Source organism: Aspergillus multicolor, assembly GCF_047715735.1.
Source record: "Aspergillus multicolor strain CBS 133.54 unplaced genomic scaffold BDW74scaffold_49, whole genome shotgun sequence".
NCBI lineage: Eukaryota > Fungi > Ascomycota > Eurotiomycetes > Eurotiales > Aspergillaceae > Aspergillus > Aspergillus multicolor.
In genome coordinates, this window is record NW_027396000.1 from 183,584 (window position 1) to 200,064 (window position 16,481).

Sequence of the window (16,481 nt, forward strand, 5' to 3'; positions counted from 1 at the left end):
ATAAGGTAGCTTAGTTTTTAAAGATAATAAATAATAACTAAAATTATTTAATATTATAAAGACAGTCCTTTAAATATATAATTTTTTATTAAATTATTTATTTAATATTTTAAACTGGTAATATAATATTTTGAATTAATAATTTAATAATATTATATTACTAATATAACTGTAGTCCCTTTCTTAAACTAGTATTATATTTTTATTATAATTAAAGTAAATTATCCTGTGACTCTGGTTCCTAACATAATAACCAGTCACATTATATTATTATAATAAATTTATTAGCTAATATTAGTCCGCGCTGGCCATGTTCCCTAATAATCCCCCTTACTTAGGTTTTTTATCCCTAAAGATTCTTTAAGTAGCACGGCTCTTATAGGTAATTTTATATCTACTACCTAGATACCTTCTTATATGCTACTACTAACTTTTTAGCATGGCAGCTTTTTCTAGCATAAAAAAAACCTTTATAAATAAATTACTAATAATAATTTTATAATAATATTTCCTTATACCTAATATACTTATTTATAAAAGTCCTGCATTAAATCTAATCCTAATAGTTATTATAGCAAGTATGTTCATGCTAGGAATTGCAAATGCGTTGATTTTAACTTAATATTTTCTAATAATAAGTGGTAAAAGTTAGTTATAACTTAAAATAAACTTAAGAAAGATAAGGAATAATTACTTAATAAATTAATTTATTTTTAAAAGTAAAAGTAATTACTAAAGCAGCGCGCGGGTAACTTTATTACTTGTAATTATAAAAAAAATTATAAAGCTTAAGAAGCCTAAGGAGAAGGAGTAAAAGTAAAAGAAAATTAAAAAGTTATTACTATAAAGCTAGCTAGCTACTATAATAAGTAACAAGGGCTCTTTTACATAGACTTTTCCTGGTATGGGTTAGACTGCTAAGGTATTTTCCCTGCTTTTGCTAAATAGCTCTTTTTTTAATTATTTCCTTGCTAAAAAATTTAAATCTTCTTAGGGCAGTTAAGATATTTAACTGATTTTTATAAATTATTTTTTAGTAAGTAACCTTCTTATTAAATAAAATACTAAATCTAACACTTTTTTATTTTATTAGTCTAGGATTTATTTAACTTTATACTCTCTATCGGCGTTGGTCACTTTATCATGGTCATTTTCCGGGTTCAGCGTTAATTTAATTAATAAGACATGAAACACTAGGTACACTTGCATTTATACCAGTAATAATAAATAATATTTATTATTAGCAAGCTTTTTTTAATTTTAAATATTCAATATTTTACTATATTAAGTTTATTACTTAGTTATTTACTTTTAATATTAAAATTTTTCTTTCCTATTATTTATTATAGGATATACACTCTTTTTTCTTATAAAAGTAGTATATTTTTATACTTTTTATTATAATAAAACTTTATCTTTTCCTTAGTCCACCTAATATCTTATATAAGTAATTTATGTAGTATATATAAGTACTTAACTTATATTAAAGTTAATTTTAAAATTTTTTAGCTAGTAATAATATCCATGTTATTCTTAGGTTTCTTTTTAAATTTATATAATAAGGCAAGATATTTGTTATAGCATTCTTTGCACTGTTAATAGCAAACTATGCTATTAGTAATATTTTAATATAATTATCTTCGTTCCAGTTAAGGTAATATTATAAGTATTACTTAATTAATTATACTATCTATTTTATTTATTTATATATTTATTAAGAGTTTACGGTTAACATGTCTTAACTTATTCCGCATGCTTTTATAATTATTTCCTAAAACTTAGACGTGAATAGTTTATCTTTATTAGTTATAAATTTTTTTAATAGTCCAGTTAAAATAAATACTTCTTGCAGTATTAGTAGCACTAGTTTCTCTGTAATAAGATTTTTTATAACTAGTTTAATAATTATGTATTTTATAAGTTTACATATAATAATAATTATATTAGTATAGGTAAGTCCTATAGTAGGATTCTTAAATAATAATAGCCCTGTAATAAAATTATTAATAATACTTTCCCAACATCTTATAGGGATGTCTGGTATTTACATTTTCCTATATAGTTAGTATTAAGATATTTTATTTTAATTATATTATTATATTTTATAATATAGTCTTAAACCCGTTAATGCATTCTTAGAAAGAAGTATGCTTGTTAAATCCTTTTTATTATCTTATTAATTTCTTGGTGTCCCTTTAATAATAGGTTATAGTGTAACTTAATTACTTCCTAAACCATGCTTTGTAATATTATTATTAATTTATTTTACAGGAGTATCCTATTACTTTTTTTTAAAAATAGGATTCCTAATTTTATTTTTAGATTTATTTATTATTTTATTACTTTTTTCTAAGTTATACTATAAATTTATAATTATTTATTATATATGCGGCAGCTAGCTCGGCATCCTGGTTAGATTTAAGAATATTTTTATTTTTATAAAAGATATTTATCTTAGGATTTTTAGCTTAGCATATACACGGTAATATTCTTTTTCTTATTAATACATTTAATCTAAAAGTTACATTATAATAGCTATTAAGCCTATCTAATTTATTGTTTATTAAGTTCTTTTATTATTATAAAGTATATTGAGTTTTTATGGTTAGTTTAAATAATAACTTTATACTTTACTACTTAAAGGTAGTATCTTTACTTTTTAAATCCTTTTATAATTGCTAATACTTCCTAACTATAAGCGTCATACCTTTATTTAGTATCCGTTATTTATTATAAGAAAAATATAACTAGTTATAACTTTTTATTTATATTTATTTATTCCAGGACTATTCCTATAGCTCCTTTAAATATATTAATTTTTTATAATATTATAATTTTAGGTTATAGGGCTGTAGTATAGGTGCTTTTTTAATTTTTTTTAATATATTATATTACTCTTTTTACTTTTATTCCTATATAAACTGTTTATTGTCTTGTAATAATCTAGTAAGTAGTTATATATCACGTGTGTAGGTAAATAGGTATTTATATATATATCTTAAAAGTCCATGGAATTCTTTAACTCCTTTTTTATTCATTAATATTAGGTAACTTAGGATTTCTTTTACTATTTTTTACTTAATTTTATTTTTTAGCGTATACTTTATACATAGGTATTTAATCTTATTTATTTTTAAATATATACTATTTAATACTTATTATAAATCCTGCTTTTATTAATGCATTTATAACTTCCTTTACATAGGCATCATGTTCTTCCTTGGTCTTTAAGTAAACCATAATATTATTAAAATAAATAATAATAATCTTATCTATGAACTTTCCTGGTATATAAATTATATACCTAATAAATTTAGCTAGTAATTACTTTAGTCTTATAAGTATAATAACTTAGCTATATAATCCTATATTTACCAGGAAAACTGTCTTATAAATATTTTTAGTATATATTTATAAATTATAATAACCCTATTAAAATTATGGCTCTCTGTAAAAGGTCTTTTTCTATCCTACATAAGATACTTAGTTAATGTTATTAATTATTACTTTGTTTAAAAAGGTAACAACTAATAACTAGGTATTTATTTTTTATTTATATACCCTTTCCATCTTTCTTTAGCACCATTATAGGCCTTAAAATATATATAGCTTTAACCTATAAATATATCCTGCCTTTTAAAACTTGTAAATAAACTTTATTTCTACTTATAACTCTGCCGGTAATTTCTAGTATTACTGTACCTGCGATAACTTTTTTTAGGTATTAAGGATATTATAGCTTTGTAATAGCTGTTGTGCTGCAGTAATTAGTAGTTAGGTTTTATCAATAATTCAATATATTCATGGTATTTTTTTTGAAAGTCTTTTAAGTCTTTTAAGTATTTTAGTAAGTTTTTTTTATATTTTTTTCTTAGCTTTGGTTATATAGCCTCTTGTTACGTTTTATTTTTTATTAATCTTGAGTTAGATATTACCTTTTACTACTTATTTTTTTCCTGCTTTTTTAGAGCTTTCCCTAATACTTTTTAATAACTTAAATTTATGTTATTTACTAATATTCCTTCTTTATCTTTAACTAAGTGTTATTTACTAGCACTTCTTTAATTATTTAGTTAATATTTAGGTTTTATTAAGTAAGCCATGTTATACTAATAACTATATTATAAAATCCTTAAGGTATGGTTAGCATAACTTTAAATATAGTATTTTTAATATATTTACTACTTTTTATTAGCATAGCACTAGTTATAAGCTTAAGTCCTTAATATATAAGTTTTTTTTAAATTCAAAAATTTTTTAGTATTCTCCCGTAGGCTTGGTTACTAATTAATATATATTAATAAACTTTTTACTAATAAACTACTTAAAGTATCCTAAGTTTAATATATTCTTGCATGCTTCCTATTTAACTATGCTATTATAATAATTAATTCATTATTTTTAATTATAAAGAGTGTTACTTCTTTCTAGTGCTAATAATATTATTATTATGCTTTGGACTATCTTATTAGCTGGAACTGGTCTGTCTTCTTATAATATAATATGTAATTTATAATATTATAATTATAGTAATAAAGTTTTACATGATTTAGGTATCCTAATTTTATTTTTATATAATTATGATTTTTCATACATAAAGGGCAATTATAATTTAGTTATATAATGATTTTTAGTACTTATAATTTTTAATAATATAATCCTTTAACCATTTAGTATTACGGATACATATTATTATAGTATTTTATTTAGTTAATGTCTTATATTACCTTCTTGCTTAACTTAGGATAGTATCTGAAAGAATAATTTTTTATATAACCTAAGACTTTACTATATAGGCTTATTTTCTTATTTATTTAATACTTACTTATATTCTTTTATAAATTCAATATTAACTTACCTATAAACAGGGTATTTTAAAAATATCCAGTTTTTATACCAACAACCGTCCTGACTGTTTCTGAAAGTCCCTCCATTGCGCAAAGACTTATTGCACGGCCAGACCCCTTTCTAATGAGCTGCTTTCAAGGTGTTTCCTTCTTCATGGCTGGAAGAGTGGACCACAAACATCTCAAACCGTCTGTAAGAGTGTCAAAGACAAAACAATGGCATTATCAAGACAAATCACGAATTACTGATGAATAACCTTTAATAAATCCCCCACTCGATCGGCTGACTCTTGACATTGCCATTGCAGTTCATGTTCCCTTTGGCCCCAATCTTGCCATCTGTCGCGAACTGGGCGATGGAATCATTGATGATATCAATGACATCCTGCCCGCCAACAACAAAGTTGACATTGCCGTCCACCTTGGTCGCCTCAACGCCAAATGCACACGTTCCATGCGACGCAATCTCGCGATGCGGCTTACCCACCACCTGCGTGGTCCAATCGGTGCTTCCATCGCCCTGGATGTTGCGGATAATGGTCTTGCAGTCCTCAACAAGCGGCGACGCATCACTGGTCTGGTTCTCAAACGATGAGTCCTCGCAGGTGTTTTTGCCTGGGGGGATATCGCACGGGTAGTTGTCGCTGCTCCCCTTATCCGTGGTGTCCCACGACTGGAACGCCCTCTCCGCGCTGCACACGGGGATCCGCATGAAGCCCGCGGTGGTGACGTCGACATCGATCATGTTCGACGCGGTCATGCGATCCTCAGGGTCTGCGGACCCGGCGCCATTCTCCTCGCCGTTGTCCACCCATGTGTTGACCGACCCCGTGACGAGGTTTTCTTTCGAGATCCCACCGAAGCGCGTTCCGTCCAGCGCGTCCAGCCCAGGGGGGACGGAGAATTTCTGGTCGCGGCAGATGGTCTGGCAGGGACCCAAGTCGGTGACGCGCTCGCACTCGCACTCATTGGCGTCGCCTTCCGGATACACGATGTAGTACTGCTTCCCGTCGACGCAGACGCCCGTCTCTTCGGCCGTTTCATCATCGATATAATCGCTGTGCTTGTTCCCCTCACCACAGTTATGTCCCGCATTGATGATGAACGTGTAAGCCTCGGACTCGCGCCACAGCGCCGGGATCGACCAGCCGAAAATGCACTTCTCGATGTTTCCCGTGAGATGGTCTGACTCGTTGTACCGCTGCTCGTCCGGCTCGCCGGTCTCGAATGCCCCCTCGATGAGCTGCCCGTTGCGCATCGCCTGCCACATCACGTCGAGCGACTCCTCTGTTCCGTCGAAGAGCTTTTCCACGGACATGGCGGCCGTCTCGTCCCAGCCGCTCACCACCTGCGCCATGTACGCTGAGAAGCGGTCCTGGTCCTCGGGCGTCCAGTACGCGTCCTCGCTGGGAAGCGTATCCTTGGCAATTGTCGTGCCCTGGCCCACGACCGTCATTGAGGTGTCTTTGGTATTCTCGAGACTCATGCCGCGCTGCCAGAAGTGCGCCTGCTTCTTCAGCATCGTGTTGAAGAAGGGACCGAGCGTGCCCAGCGTGCCCAGGGTCAACAAGTCAATCAGCAGATACGTCCACATGTTACTCTCCTCGGGCGGGACAGGCGCAAAAGTATTCTCCATATCATCCAGCTGGAAGCTCACCAGCGTCGCGGCATTATACAACTCGTCGCGGAACTTTTTGAACTGCTGCTGCATCTTGACGAGCGAGTTCCAGATGAGTTCCGCCGCGGGCCCAGATTCCTCGGAATTGAATCCCGCCTCACAGTTTGCAATTGGGCAGTTGCCGAGGATATCCTCGCACTCGACCTCGCTGCCGGTGCGGAGCGTGGTCGACACCGAGCCCATGAAAGAGACCCCGTTCCGCGCCTCGTCCACCGTCTGCCAGATCCGGACGATATCCTCCCACGCGGCGGGAGCCCCAAGGGTCAGCCACCTTTGCGTGGGAGTATAGTCCCATTTGTCTTTGCTGACAACATGCGTGCAGTCCAAGTCCGTCCAGTTGCCGTTGCGTGTATAGTCCGTCTTCGGGTCGACTCCCGTGCTCGCAAGCCGTTTGTACGCCGCCCAGTCGTTCAACGGAGCAGGCGCCTCATGCCACTCTTGCAGATCGCTCGCCCAGTCGGTTGTTCCGCCGAGACCCCATGCGCGATAGAGCGTGGTCCGTGTAGCCTTCGTCGCGGCGCTCATGTACCCCACCCACTCTGTATCATCGTAGACCAGTACATCACTGTTCGAACTCGAATCCACAAAGTGGCGATTCACGCGCGACGAGTCCGCAAGGATCTCTGCGATTTCCGCGTCGGCAATGTAACCGCCAGTCCCCGTGCAGCGGCCCTTCTTCGCGTTCGAGTTCAGTCGGTCACCGGTGAACTGGCACGTCGGGCCCCAGCAGTCCGCCGACGCCATTTTGAAGGACCGTCCGTACGAGGTGACGCCGACAACAATTTTGTTCCCGGGGACACCGGCCTTGGTAATCATGGCCAGGGACTGCCTTGTCTCGGTGAGGTTGACTTGACTCCGCAGGCAGTTGCCAGTGTCACACCCATCTTGCGAATTCGGGTTGTGTGCGTCCCATTGCCCGTGCAGGTCGTATGTCATGTAGACAATGTAATCGACAACGCGGGAGATGGCATCAATCGGGAATTGCTTCAGATACCAGAATGAAGCCGGCGCCGCAATAGCGACGGACTTGCCCGGGAGCAGGTTCTTCAGCACGACCAGAAACGCGAGGTAATTGGGGCCATCCTCTTCCGTACCTGGGTCAAAGTCTGGAAGATCAGGTGCGCCCGGGTACTCCCAATCGATGTCCACTCCGTCGAGATCATTGTCCTTGATGAAGTTAGCGATCTTGGTCGCCATGGCCAATCGGTTCGCTGGTTTCACTCCGTTCCGGAAAATTTGGTACGTTGCCGCCTCGGTGGAAAATGCCCACCCTCCAAAGGACACGATACGCTTGACATCGGGGAGGCGCTTGAACTCCTCAAACTGGTATGTTGCCAGCTCATCGCCCACGCTGACGTCGTACGCCTCGTTCATAAGCCCGAAGCCATAGTGCAGATGAGTGTACTTGCTCGTATCAATCTGCGACGCGTCCTGATACAAGCAATCACGATTGAAGCAGTAACCCTGGTAGTAGGCCAACTTGATCGCCCCCGTTCCCGTTCCGCGGACGACGTCCATCCCGCAGTTCGAGATGCACCCGTAAGTTCCTGGTTCCGCTGTTCCAGGTGCGCCGGTGCTGGTATCGACGCAGAAGTCAGGCGTGATACCGCACTGGCCCCAAATGTTGCAGCATGCATTCAGTGGACAGGGATTCATCTCGGCAATGTCGGAGCCATCGTCGGGCGGCTCAGAACCGGGCTTTTGCGGCCCACAGACTGCGTTCGCGATTGGTGCTGGAAACGGCGGTGTTCCCTCACTCAGACACATAACGGTGAACTCAAAGAGCAGCTCGCACCCGTTCCACCCCCAGGTGTTCTTGTTGAAGTCCTCAAGGTCGTCCATGGTCAAGCTGTATTCGGCCGCGAGGCTATCGCAGTTGTCGTTTGCTTGGATGGTGTATGCAAAGCAGGATCCGTCCTCGTTCTTGGGGGGGCTGAAGTCAGGAAGCGTTCCCTCAGAGCAGCACACGTGTTGCTTAGGTTTGAGAGTTGAGCAGAAGTCCGAGCCCGGGTTGTATTTGGTGAAATCAGCCGCCGAGACGCCGCATTTGACAGCGAGATCGGCGCACCCGTTCCCTGCGTCGACTTGGACGGTCCGGCATTCGGCGCGGGTGTGGAGGTGGTGGTGGCGGTGGTGGTGTGAGCGGCTTCTTGCGGAGAGCGTGGAGTTGAAGCTGGAAGGCGCGGTCGAGTTCGAGGAGGATGTCGCATTTAAACCCTCACTTGCATCCAGCAACGGCGTGCTGAACTTGGCCGTGCCCGGGAAACTCCTCGACCCCTCAAAGTTTAAGCACGTCCCGTTATTCCAGCTCTTGATAGCCGTCTGGATACCCCCAAACAAGCCATCGCTCGACGCTATCACGCCAAAGACATGCGTGTTCGCATATTCCGGCTCGCATAGCTGCATGGCCAGCGTCGGACTCGACACATTGAGGCTCTCGAGGTTATCTTCAAACACCTTGAGCGCCGACTGCGTGAGGCCCTGGTTCAGCAGACCACGGCCGATGTAAATGCCAATCGTCGCGGAGCCAGACTGCCCGTAGATGATAAACGGTTTGTCCGTGCTTGCCCCGTGTCCGGCATCAACGTACTTGCGCATCTGCTTCACGAGCGATCGGATGCCCGCACTGGCGAGCCCGTAGCCCTCCTCTAACCACCCTAGCTCGAATTCAACCGCGACCTCCTCTGCGTCTGTGGCAATGCGCAGGGTCGAGGCCGGCATGATCGAGAAGTCAGGTCCAAAGGACGAGCACGCGTGGATGCGATGCGACTGCGACTTATCGTCGACGGGGTCGTACAGCGAGAAATCGTAAAACATCGTCTGATCGCAGCGCTTGATCTGGCGGAAGTCTGGGTACACCGACCAGTTGCCGGTGTTGGGGCCGGACACGCTGCAGCGCTCGGGGCAGAGCGAGGTGCTGCTGCGGTAGCCTGGGCTCACCCCGTTTCGGGGGCCGAGCGATGCGTAGGTGGCATCGATGTTGGCGAAGAGGGCAGATGCCCAGAGGGCCGACTTCAAGAATGATAGCGAGACCATTCTTGGATGGCCTTGCTTATATACGAAACAGAGAAAGAAGGACAATGAACGGAAAGGAAAGTGTCAAGGAGTGAATGGTGAATAAAGAAGGACAACTGATGGAAAGACTGTCCTCGCACGGATTGGAATGTGCTCTTTATACTCGTCTCAACCCCTGGCTTTTCCCTCTCCCCTCGGAGCCTCCCTGCGTGGTAGTTATTTGGTGAGACCTCCCTCCTCCCACGGCGGCTCATCACATTCCAAGCCGCATCTCATCGTCAGTTCTCAGAGCAAGCGAAATGAGACCCCCTCTCGGCTCTGCTTGGCACCATGCCCGGAAGAATAGTGGGAGCCATGATTACAAGTTCAATACAGATGCATTCCTGGACTGCTAAGACACCAATTCGCGAGCCATCCTTGGCGCAATCCCACAAGACCACACTCGATGCGAGTGAGATAGGGAAGGGTGTTCAGCCGCTCCTCTCGTGCGATACTTTGCCTATAGGGAAGTCCAATGCAAGGAAGCCACTGACTCGCAACGAGCCCTATCTGGCCATCTCAATGTCTGGTGATCTTGGCTAGTGTCGGCCTAATCTCCTTGATTGCCCATTGTCCTCGAAGGTGGAGCAGCTCTCTGCACTTCCACAGACACCACCCGGACCTTTCAGACTCCACGACACTGCTGTGATCAGCTGCCATTGCGGCTGATGCGGAGGGCGCCGCCCGTCGCAGGTACCTACAGCCAGGTACCCTATATGCAAGGTACGGAGTAGGTCCAACCGCACCGTGGACTACTCAGCGCGGCATGTGCCCCGTTTCAGGCCGCCAATGTGCAAAGATACCACTAGCTGCATGTTCATTTGCACCATGCAAAGGACGGCCTACCGGACAATGCATATACTGCAGGAACACGACCGTTGGGGTTGATGTTGGTGCATAAAGTGGCGTGGTTGGCGCCGCCCAATCCAGGTACGGGCGGTCTGGCCGTCTTGGATGGCAGTGGTGCTGGGTATGGAGAAACCGTTGGTGTGTTGGTTCTGCAGCTGTAGCCTCGGGGTCAAAGCTGGTGAACCGGATCAGCGCGGGAGTCGGCGACACATCTGGGCACGCTCGCTCAGACCACAATTAAATCTACGGAGTACTCGGAATAAGATGATTCTGACAATGGGCTTGGCGAAGAGATAGATTCATGGTTAGATTGTCTGCAAAGAGTGAAGAGATCGTGCCCAGAGACTTGCCCAGACAATCTTGGGTGGCGGAAAAACTATACGGTATATTGGAGTAGACTAGCAATGCCAAGGAAACCAATGCACAAAGATACTAGGGACTGCCCCTGCATGAATCTCCAGGGAGAAGAAAAAGTTCACAGAAAGATAACCCAGGCCTTCACTTCAATTCAACCCTCAGCCCCCCGCTACCGCAGAATAAACCCAGCCGCCCCGACCGCCGCCAATACAACGGACCCCGCCATGACCACAACCCCCTGCGCAGCAGCATTCTCACCCTCCGCCGGACAATCCTCCGGGGGGTTCGCCCCCCTGCACAGTCGGGCGCGCCACTCAGCCTCCATGCTCTCCACAACCTCCTTGCTAATATCAACGCGACAGGGATCCGGCGTCGGCGCGGAACTCGACGCAACCACCGCACACATATTCCCGTTCGCCCAGTCCTCGCCCGCGGGCACGCGGATCGTCTGATCAGTCACGTTGATGGGGACGCCAAAGGCCCCTGGGCAGGAATCTTCAGACGTCGCCGCGACGAGATCGACTCCCTCCGCGTCCGCGTCTCCGTCGTCGGCGATGGTGAAAAGCATCGACCGCCCGGTGGAGTTGGTCACCATCTCCGCGCGATCGTCCTCACCGAGTGCGAACTCATTGCACGCCTTGTAGTGGACGTGCCAGGTAAGGTCCCAGCGGCCCGGGGCACGGAAGCGCGAGAAGAAGGCGTAGAACAGATAGGGGTCTTCTGAGGTCGTCTCGTTTGTCCACCGCAGGTCTGTTGGCCAATGGATGATGTCGCTGGCATTGTCCCGGTTCTTTATGGAGAAGGAGATGTCAAGGTCGACTAGAGGTGCGAGTGAGGGGCTCTGGAACCCGAAGACCACGGGGAACCACTCTGTGGGCGTGTAGGTTGTGTTCTGGGGGAAGACGAGGTCCACTTCGAGGATGCCGGAGGCTGTTGCGAGGGCGCCTAGCCAGAGGCAAGTCAGGAGTAGCCGGCCTGACATGCTAAGTTGGGTGAGATTGGGCGTTGGTGAGAGCGCAGTCTGCAAATACTTGAAGAGCAATAGTATGAAATGATGAATGATATGGTGTGCAGTGTGAAGAATCCTATTTAGTAATACACAAAGCGGCGAAGTTGCAGTGGGGACGGGGAAAACCGTGAAGGATTTCATCACAGCAACCCTGCAAAATTAGAGGGAGAGTAGAATATATTACTCCGGAGCTAAGCCGCAATCTCGACACCATTGCAAGGGGAGCCGCCCTCTCTGTCGAGTGCCAAGCCTAGCGGCGCATTGCAGCGTTACACTGACTTTCTTGGCTTCTTCAAATCTCCTGCACCTGACTCGAAACATCCATCGGGCCAGTGAAGAGCCAGTGTCCGTACTAGGTAATGTACGATTCTCTTTGGTCGGATACTGCTGGACCTGCATCAGCCCATGAGCCTGAGTGATACCCACGCTTCGCCCCAACTAGTGCAATATACTAGTCACGTCGCTGAGCAACTGACAAGTAGCCTTCCCAATAAGTAGTGCACTAATATGCCGGTGTATTGTAACAGTTACCTGGGCGCCCTGCAGTTCTACCTAATCCCCAATCAGCAAAACAATATCGCCGTTAAGCGCGCCAAGAGACTAGTAAGGTCCTGGATGTCTATATAAGCTGGACGAAAGCCGTGATGAGATGCCATTCACCCGCTCACACTCTAGTTCTTCTCCCTAGCACTTACCTCTCAATCCCAGAATGCATCCCACAACCTTGCTCACCGTTGCCCTCCTCCCAGCCCTGGGCACCGCTGTTTCTCGACGCGCGGTAGAATGCAATTTCGCAACAACCGCCTCGCGCGGTGATACATGCGAAAGCTTCGCCACCAGCTGGGGCCTCAGCGTCGCGGACCTAACTGCCCTAAACCCAGGGATCACCTGCCCGGACCTCGACATTAGTTTGTCGTACTGCGTGATTGGGACAGTGACTGAGGAGCCCGAGCCTGAGCCCGAGCCAACCAGCACGGCGACTACGACGACTACGTCGAGGACAACCACCACCACTACCACTACAAGAACGACAACGACGACGACGACGACGACGACGACTACTACCGCACCAGTCCCGAGCAACGAGCCCGCTATGCCAGGTATCATTGACACCTGCGATGGGTTCTACCAGGTTGTATCTGGCGACCAATGCGACACTATTGCGTCAAGACACGGGATTACGACCGCGCAGTTTCTGGCCTGGAACAGCGAGATCAACTCTCGTACGCTTTTTCCCTTTTCCCTCCCTCCCAAACCACCTTACTAACAACCTGCCTGAACAATAGAATGCTCAAACCTATGGCTCGGCTACTACGTCTGCGTCCACGTCCCCGGCACAACCACCACAAGCGCACAGCCCGAGCCCACAAACACCGGCCCTGAGCCGCAGATGCCCGGCGTTGTCGACAACTGCAGGGAGTACCACCTGATTGAGAGCGGGGATAGCTGCTGGTCGATCTATACTGAGGCCGGCATCACGTTCGACCAGTTCCGCCAGTGGAATACGGAGGTTAATGCCGCTTGCTCGAATCTGTGGTTGGGGTATTATGTTTGTGTTGGTGTTTAGGTGGTTACGTATGTGGAGAGCGGTTGGGTCTCTGATCTGTCTTTCGAAGAAAGGAGAGTATTCTGACACCGTAGACAGAGTGGAAGTGGAAGCTAAAAAGCCGTTTCAGAAGCCGAACATAGAATGCAGATCTGAAAGTCATGTGTGAGCGCTGATGGCAACCCTTCCTCTACAGGCTTTTTTTTTGTTTAATGCTTTGTGAGTTGTATATATATAATCATTATCACCCTGGCAATTCATTCTATATATCCTACTTAGACTTCCGAATTCTTACCTTTTCCTTCAGAGACTTGGCAACAATATAGTTCTTTGATTTATTAAGCCAATCTAGGGTGTGCTCTAAGCTAATTAGGGTGTGTTTGAACCCGAACAGACCCTGGATTCGCATCACAACATTGATGCTAGTTATATTTCAAGGCCGCAGTTGGTAGCTGAGTAAATGTACTGTTTGCGCAAAGAAAGGACGTCGCGACAGTAGGAAGGTGTTGGTTCTCTGGGTGCGCTGGCTGTAACTTGGAGAATCCGTGCGGAGAGGAACAGTTCTGCTTGAGATCATGAGCTTGAGTTTGAGGAAGCCAAAGTCTCTTCTGTGATAAGACCATGCTACTTGGAAGGGATGTTTAAGGTCTGACCAACGGGGAAGGCGCTACCTATATCTCATACAGAGGGTCAGATTTGGCCATTTCCCGATCTTGGCTTCTGGAGCTATGAGTAGGTCATATACCCTACTTAGCAGATATTTAGTGTAATCCTATCAGCCTAAAATAAGTGAAACATCCTCTAGTCTTAGGTGCTTCTATTCTTTAGCTATAACATCTCCAGCTGCAAGACAGTACGCTACTCTGTCATTCCACTTAACTGTCACGATCGCGGCTCGCCCCCACTAGGGTTAGGGCTCATCGGCGTACGTGACCATCCCACTATTTAGTCACCTAGATCTCCAGACCTCCGCTTTCCTCCTCACTTTGTGTATTCTTAATAATATAATATTATTAAGCTCTTGTTTCTTACACTAATACACAAAGTCACTTCTCTTAAACCTTTGTGATTGTAGACCTCTTATTTTATTACTTTAGACCACGTTTTTAACCCCGCTGTCCCCCCAAACTGTTTATGTTAATCCGCTGGCACGCCACGGTTGCATAACCCATCTAATCCATGAAACTTTACCTAAATAAATTAAACTCCCAAGAATTAAACTTCATAATACCTCCCAAGGAGATTCCCAAGCAGGGACTTGCTAGCAAGCCTGTTAGTGCTGGCCTAAGCACCTAGTAGCGCAATTGCTCCCCCTTAAAGCTATTCCTCTCTAAGCCTAATCTTCCCCATAAGTTGTTCAATCCCCTTAATAAAAAAGGAGGCTAGTTAAGTAAGAAAGATTACTTTAAAAAGGAATCCTCTAGTAAATTAAAGATCTAGCGCCCCTAAGACCCTAATTATAAAAATACCACCACTCTGGCTAATTAAATCCCTACCTCTAATAGCCTCTAGCGTGTCCTTAATCACGGAGACCGCTATAAAGCCAGAGTCTTAAAAAAAGCTATAAAGGTTTAAGTAGCTAATTTAAACCATAAGTGTAAGTATAAGCATTTAAAAATATAGAAATAATATAATATTTAGTAATAAATAGCCCCGCGTGGAAACTGAAGCCAAAGCTAATAATCATAAATACTAATTAAAAATATCTTATATTATAATTAATTCTTAAACCTCTTTACTTTTTCCCCTAACTTGCCTGATAAAACTCGCGCTAGGCTTAACCACGCCTATTAGTGCTAGGCCTACTGTCATGGCCGCTGCAGTTGGATACCCAGCTGCGACGGCCATGATCGCGAGCCGCGAGCGGGAGCAAGGTTGGGAGAGTACTGCCGGGGAGTCAGGTAACACGGTAGGTAACCACCTTCTGTTTTGGGACTAGCTGTCAGATAAAGCCTGCCGATCCATCTTGAACCAGAGGGTTTAAGGATATTCTGTGTGTAAGAGTAAAAAGTAAAGCCTTTAGGTTAAAAAAGCTTATATAAAAGACTATATAAAACTAAAAGGTAGGGTAACTTAGTTTCTAAAAATAATAAATAGTAATTAAAATTATTTAATATTATAAAAACAATTTTTAAATACATAGTATTTATTAAATTAATTATATTATTCTAGTTTACTAAATATATTTGATTAAACTAATTATATTTTTTACTTTAACTAATATAATAGCTAAAAAGCTATTATATAAAGATTACTATAATATCATAATTAAGGTAGATTATTATATAGTTCTAGTTATTAATATAATAGCCTATTATATTATTATCAGGGAACGCGGCCAGCACAGACTGCTGTTAGCTAATAAATCTACCTTACTAATACAGGGTAACAGACTATCATGTTAGGAACCAGAACCATAAGTTTATTTATTTAGGATATATTAGGAGTATAATTGATACTAAGATATATAATTATAATTATTTAAATCAAGAATTATTATAGTTTTAATAAGTATAGCTAGCATAGTTAATAACTATAATAAATATACTAAGTAATATATATTTAAAGGAATTATTATTATAATAATTAAGTAATTTTAATTATGATTTATTAGTTTTGAAAACTAAGCTATCCTACCTTTCAATAATCTTTATTTATTTTTTATATACACTTTTTAAACCTTAAAACTTATACCTTATACTTTTGTATTTAAAATATTCTTAAATCCCACTAGTTTAAGACAGATTAGCAGGCTTTATCTAATAAATCATCTGTAATATTCTATTATTTTATTTTATATAATTTAATACTTAATAAATATATAATTTTAATATATAATTATAAATAAAGAAAATTAATTATAATATTTATATTTATATTTAAGTATATAATAAGAATCAAGCTAGTAAACTTAATTTGATAATTACTTCATAAATATTGATATATTTATTAATTATTACTAACTTTTACTAGTAATTACTAGTAATTTAAACACAAATTTAGAAAAATAATAATAGTTAATTAATAAATTAATTAGATCGTAAATTTTAATTGATTTAATTGATTTAATTGATTTAATTGATTTAATTGATTTAATTGATTTAATTGATTTAATTGATTTAATTGATTTAATTGATTTAA

The 16,481-nt window shown here is 41.7% G+C and overlaps 3 protein-coding genes across 3 annotated transcripts; 1 reads left to right on the top strand and 2 right to left on the bottom strand.

Moving 5' to 3' along the window:
• Nucleotides 1-5,106: 5,106 nt before the first annotated feature.
• On the bottom strand, nt 5,107-9,896 carry BDW74DRAFT_171529 (uncharacterized protein; the record flags this gene model as incomplete). The annotated part of the gene is made up of 2 exons (XM_073727321.1): nt 5,107-9,537; nt 9,870-9,896. The coding sequence occupies 2 exons, from the start codon at nt 9,894-9,896 to the stop codon at nt 5,107-5,109; spliced, it is 4,458 nt and encodes a 1,485-aa protein (XP_073578217.1).
• Nucleotides 9,897-10,954: 1,058 nt separating this feature from the next.
• BDW74DRAFT_183746 (uncharacterized protein) lies at nt 10,955-11,767 on the bottom strand (the record flags this gene model as incomplete). The annotated part of the gene is made up of 1 exon (XM_073730596.1): nt 10,955-11,767. The coding sequence occupies one exon, from the start codon at nt 11,765-11,767 to the stop codon at nt 10,955-10,957; it is 813 nt and encodes a 270-aa protein (XP_073578218.1).
• Nucleotides 11,768-12,503: 736 nt separating this feature from the next.
• Nucleotides 12,504-13,361, top strand: BDW74DRAFT_189102 (uncharacterized protein; the record flags this gene model as incomplete). The annotated part of the gene is made up of 2 exons (XM_073731892.1): nt 12,504-13,017; nt 13,081-13,361. 2 exons carry the CDS (start codon nt 12,504-12,506, stop codon nt 13,359-13,361), a joined length of 795 nt encoding a protein of 264 aa, XP_073578219.1.
• Between the last annotated feature and the right edge of the window lie 3,120 nt (nt 13,362-16,481).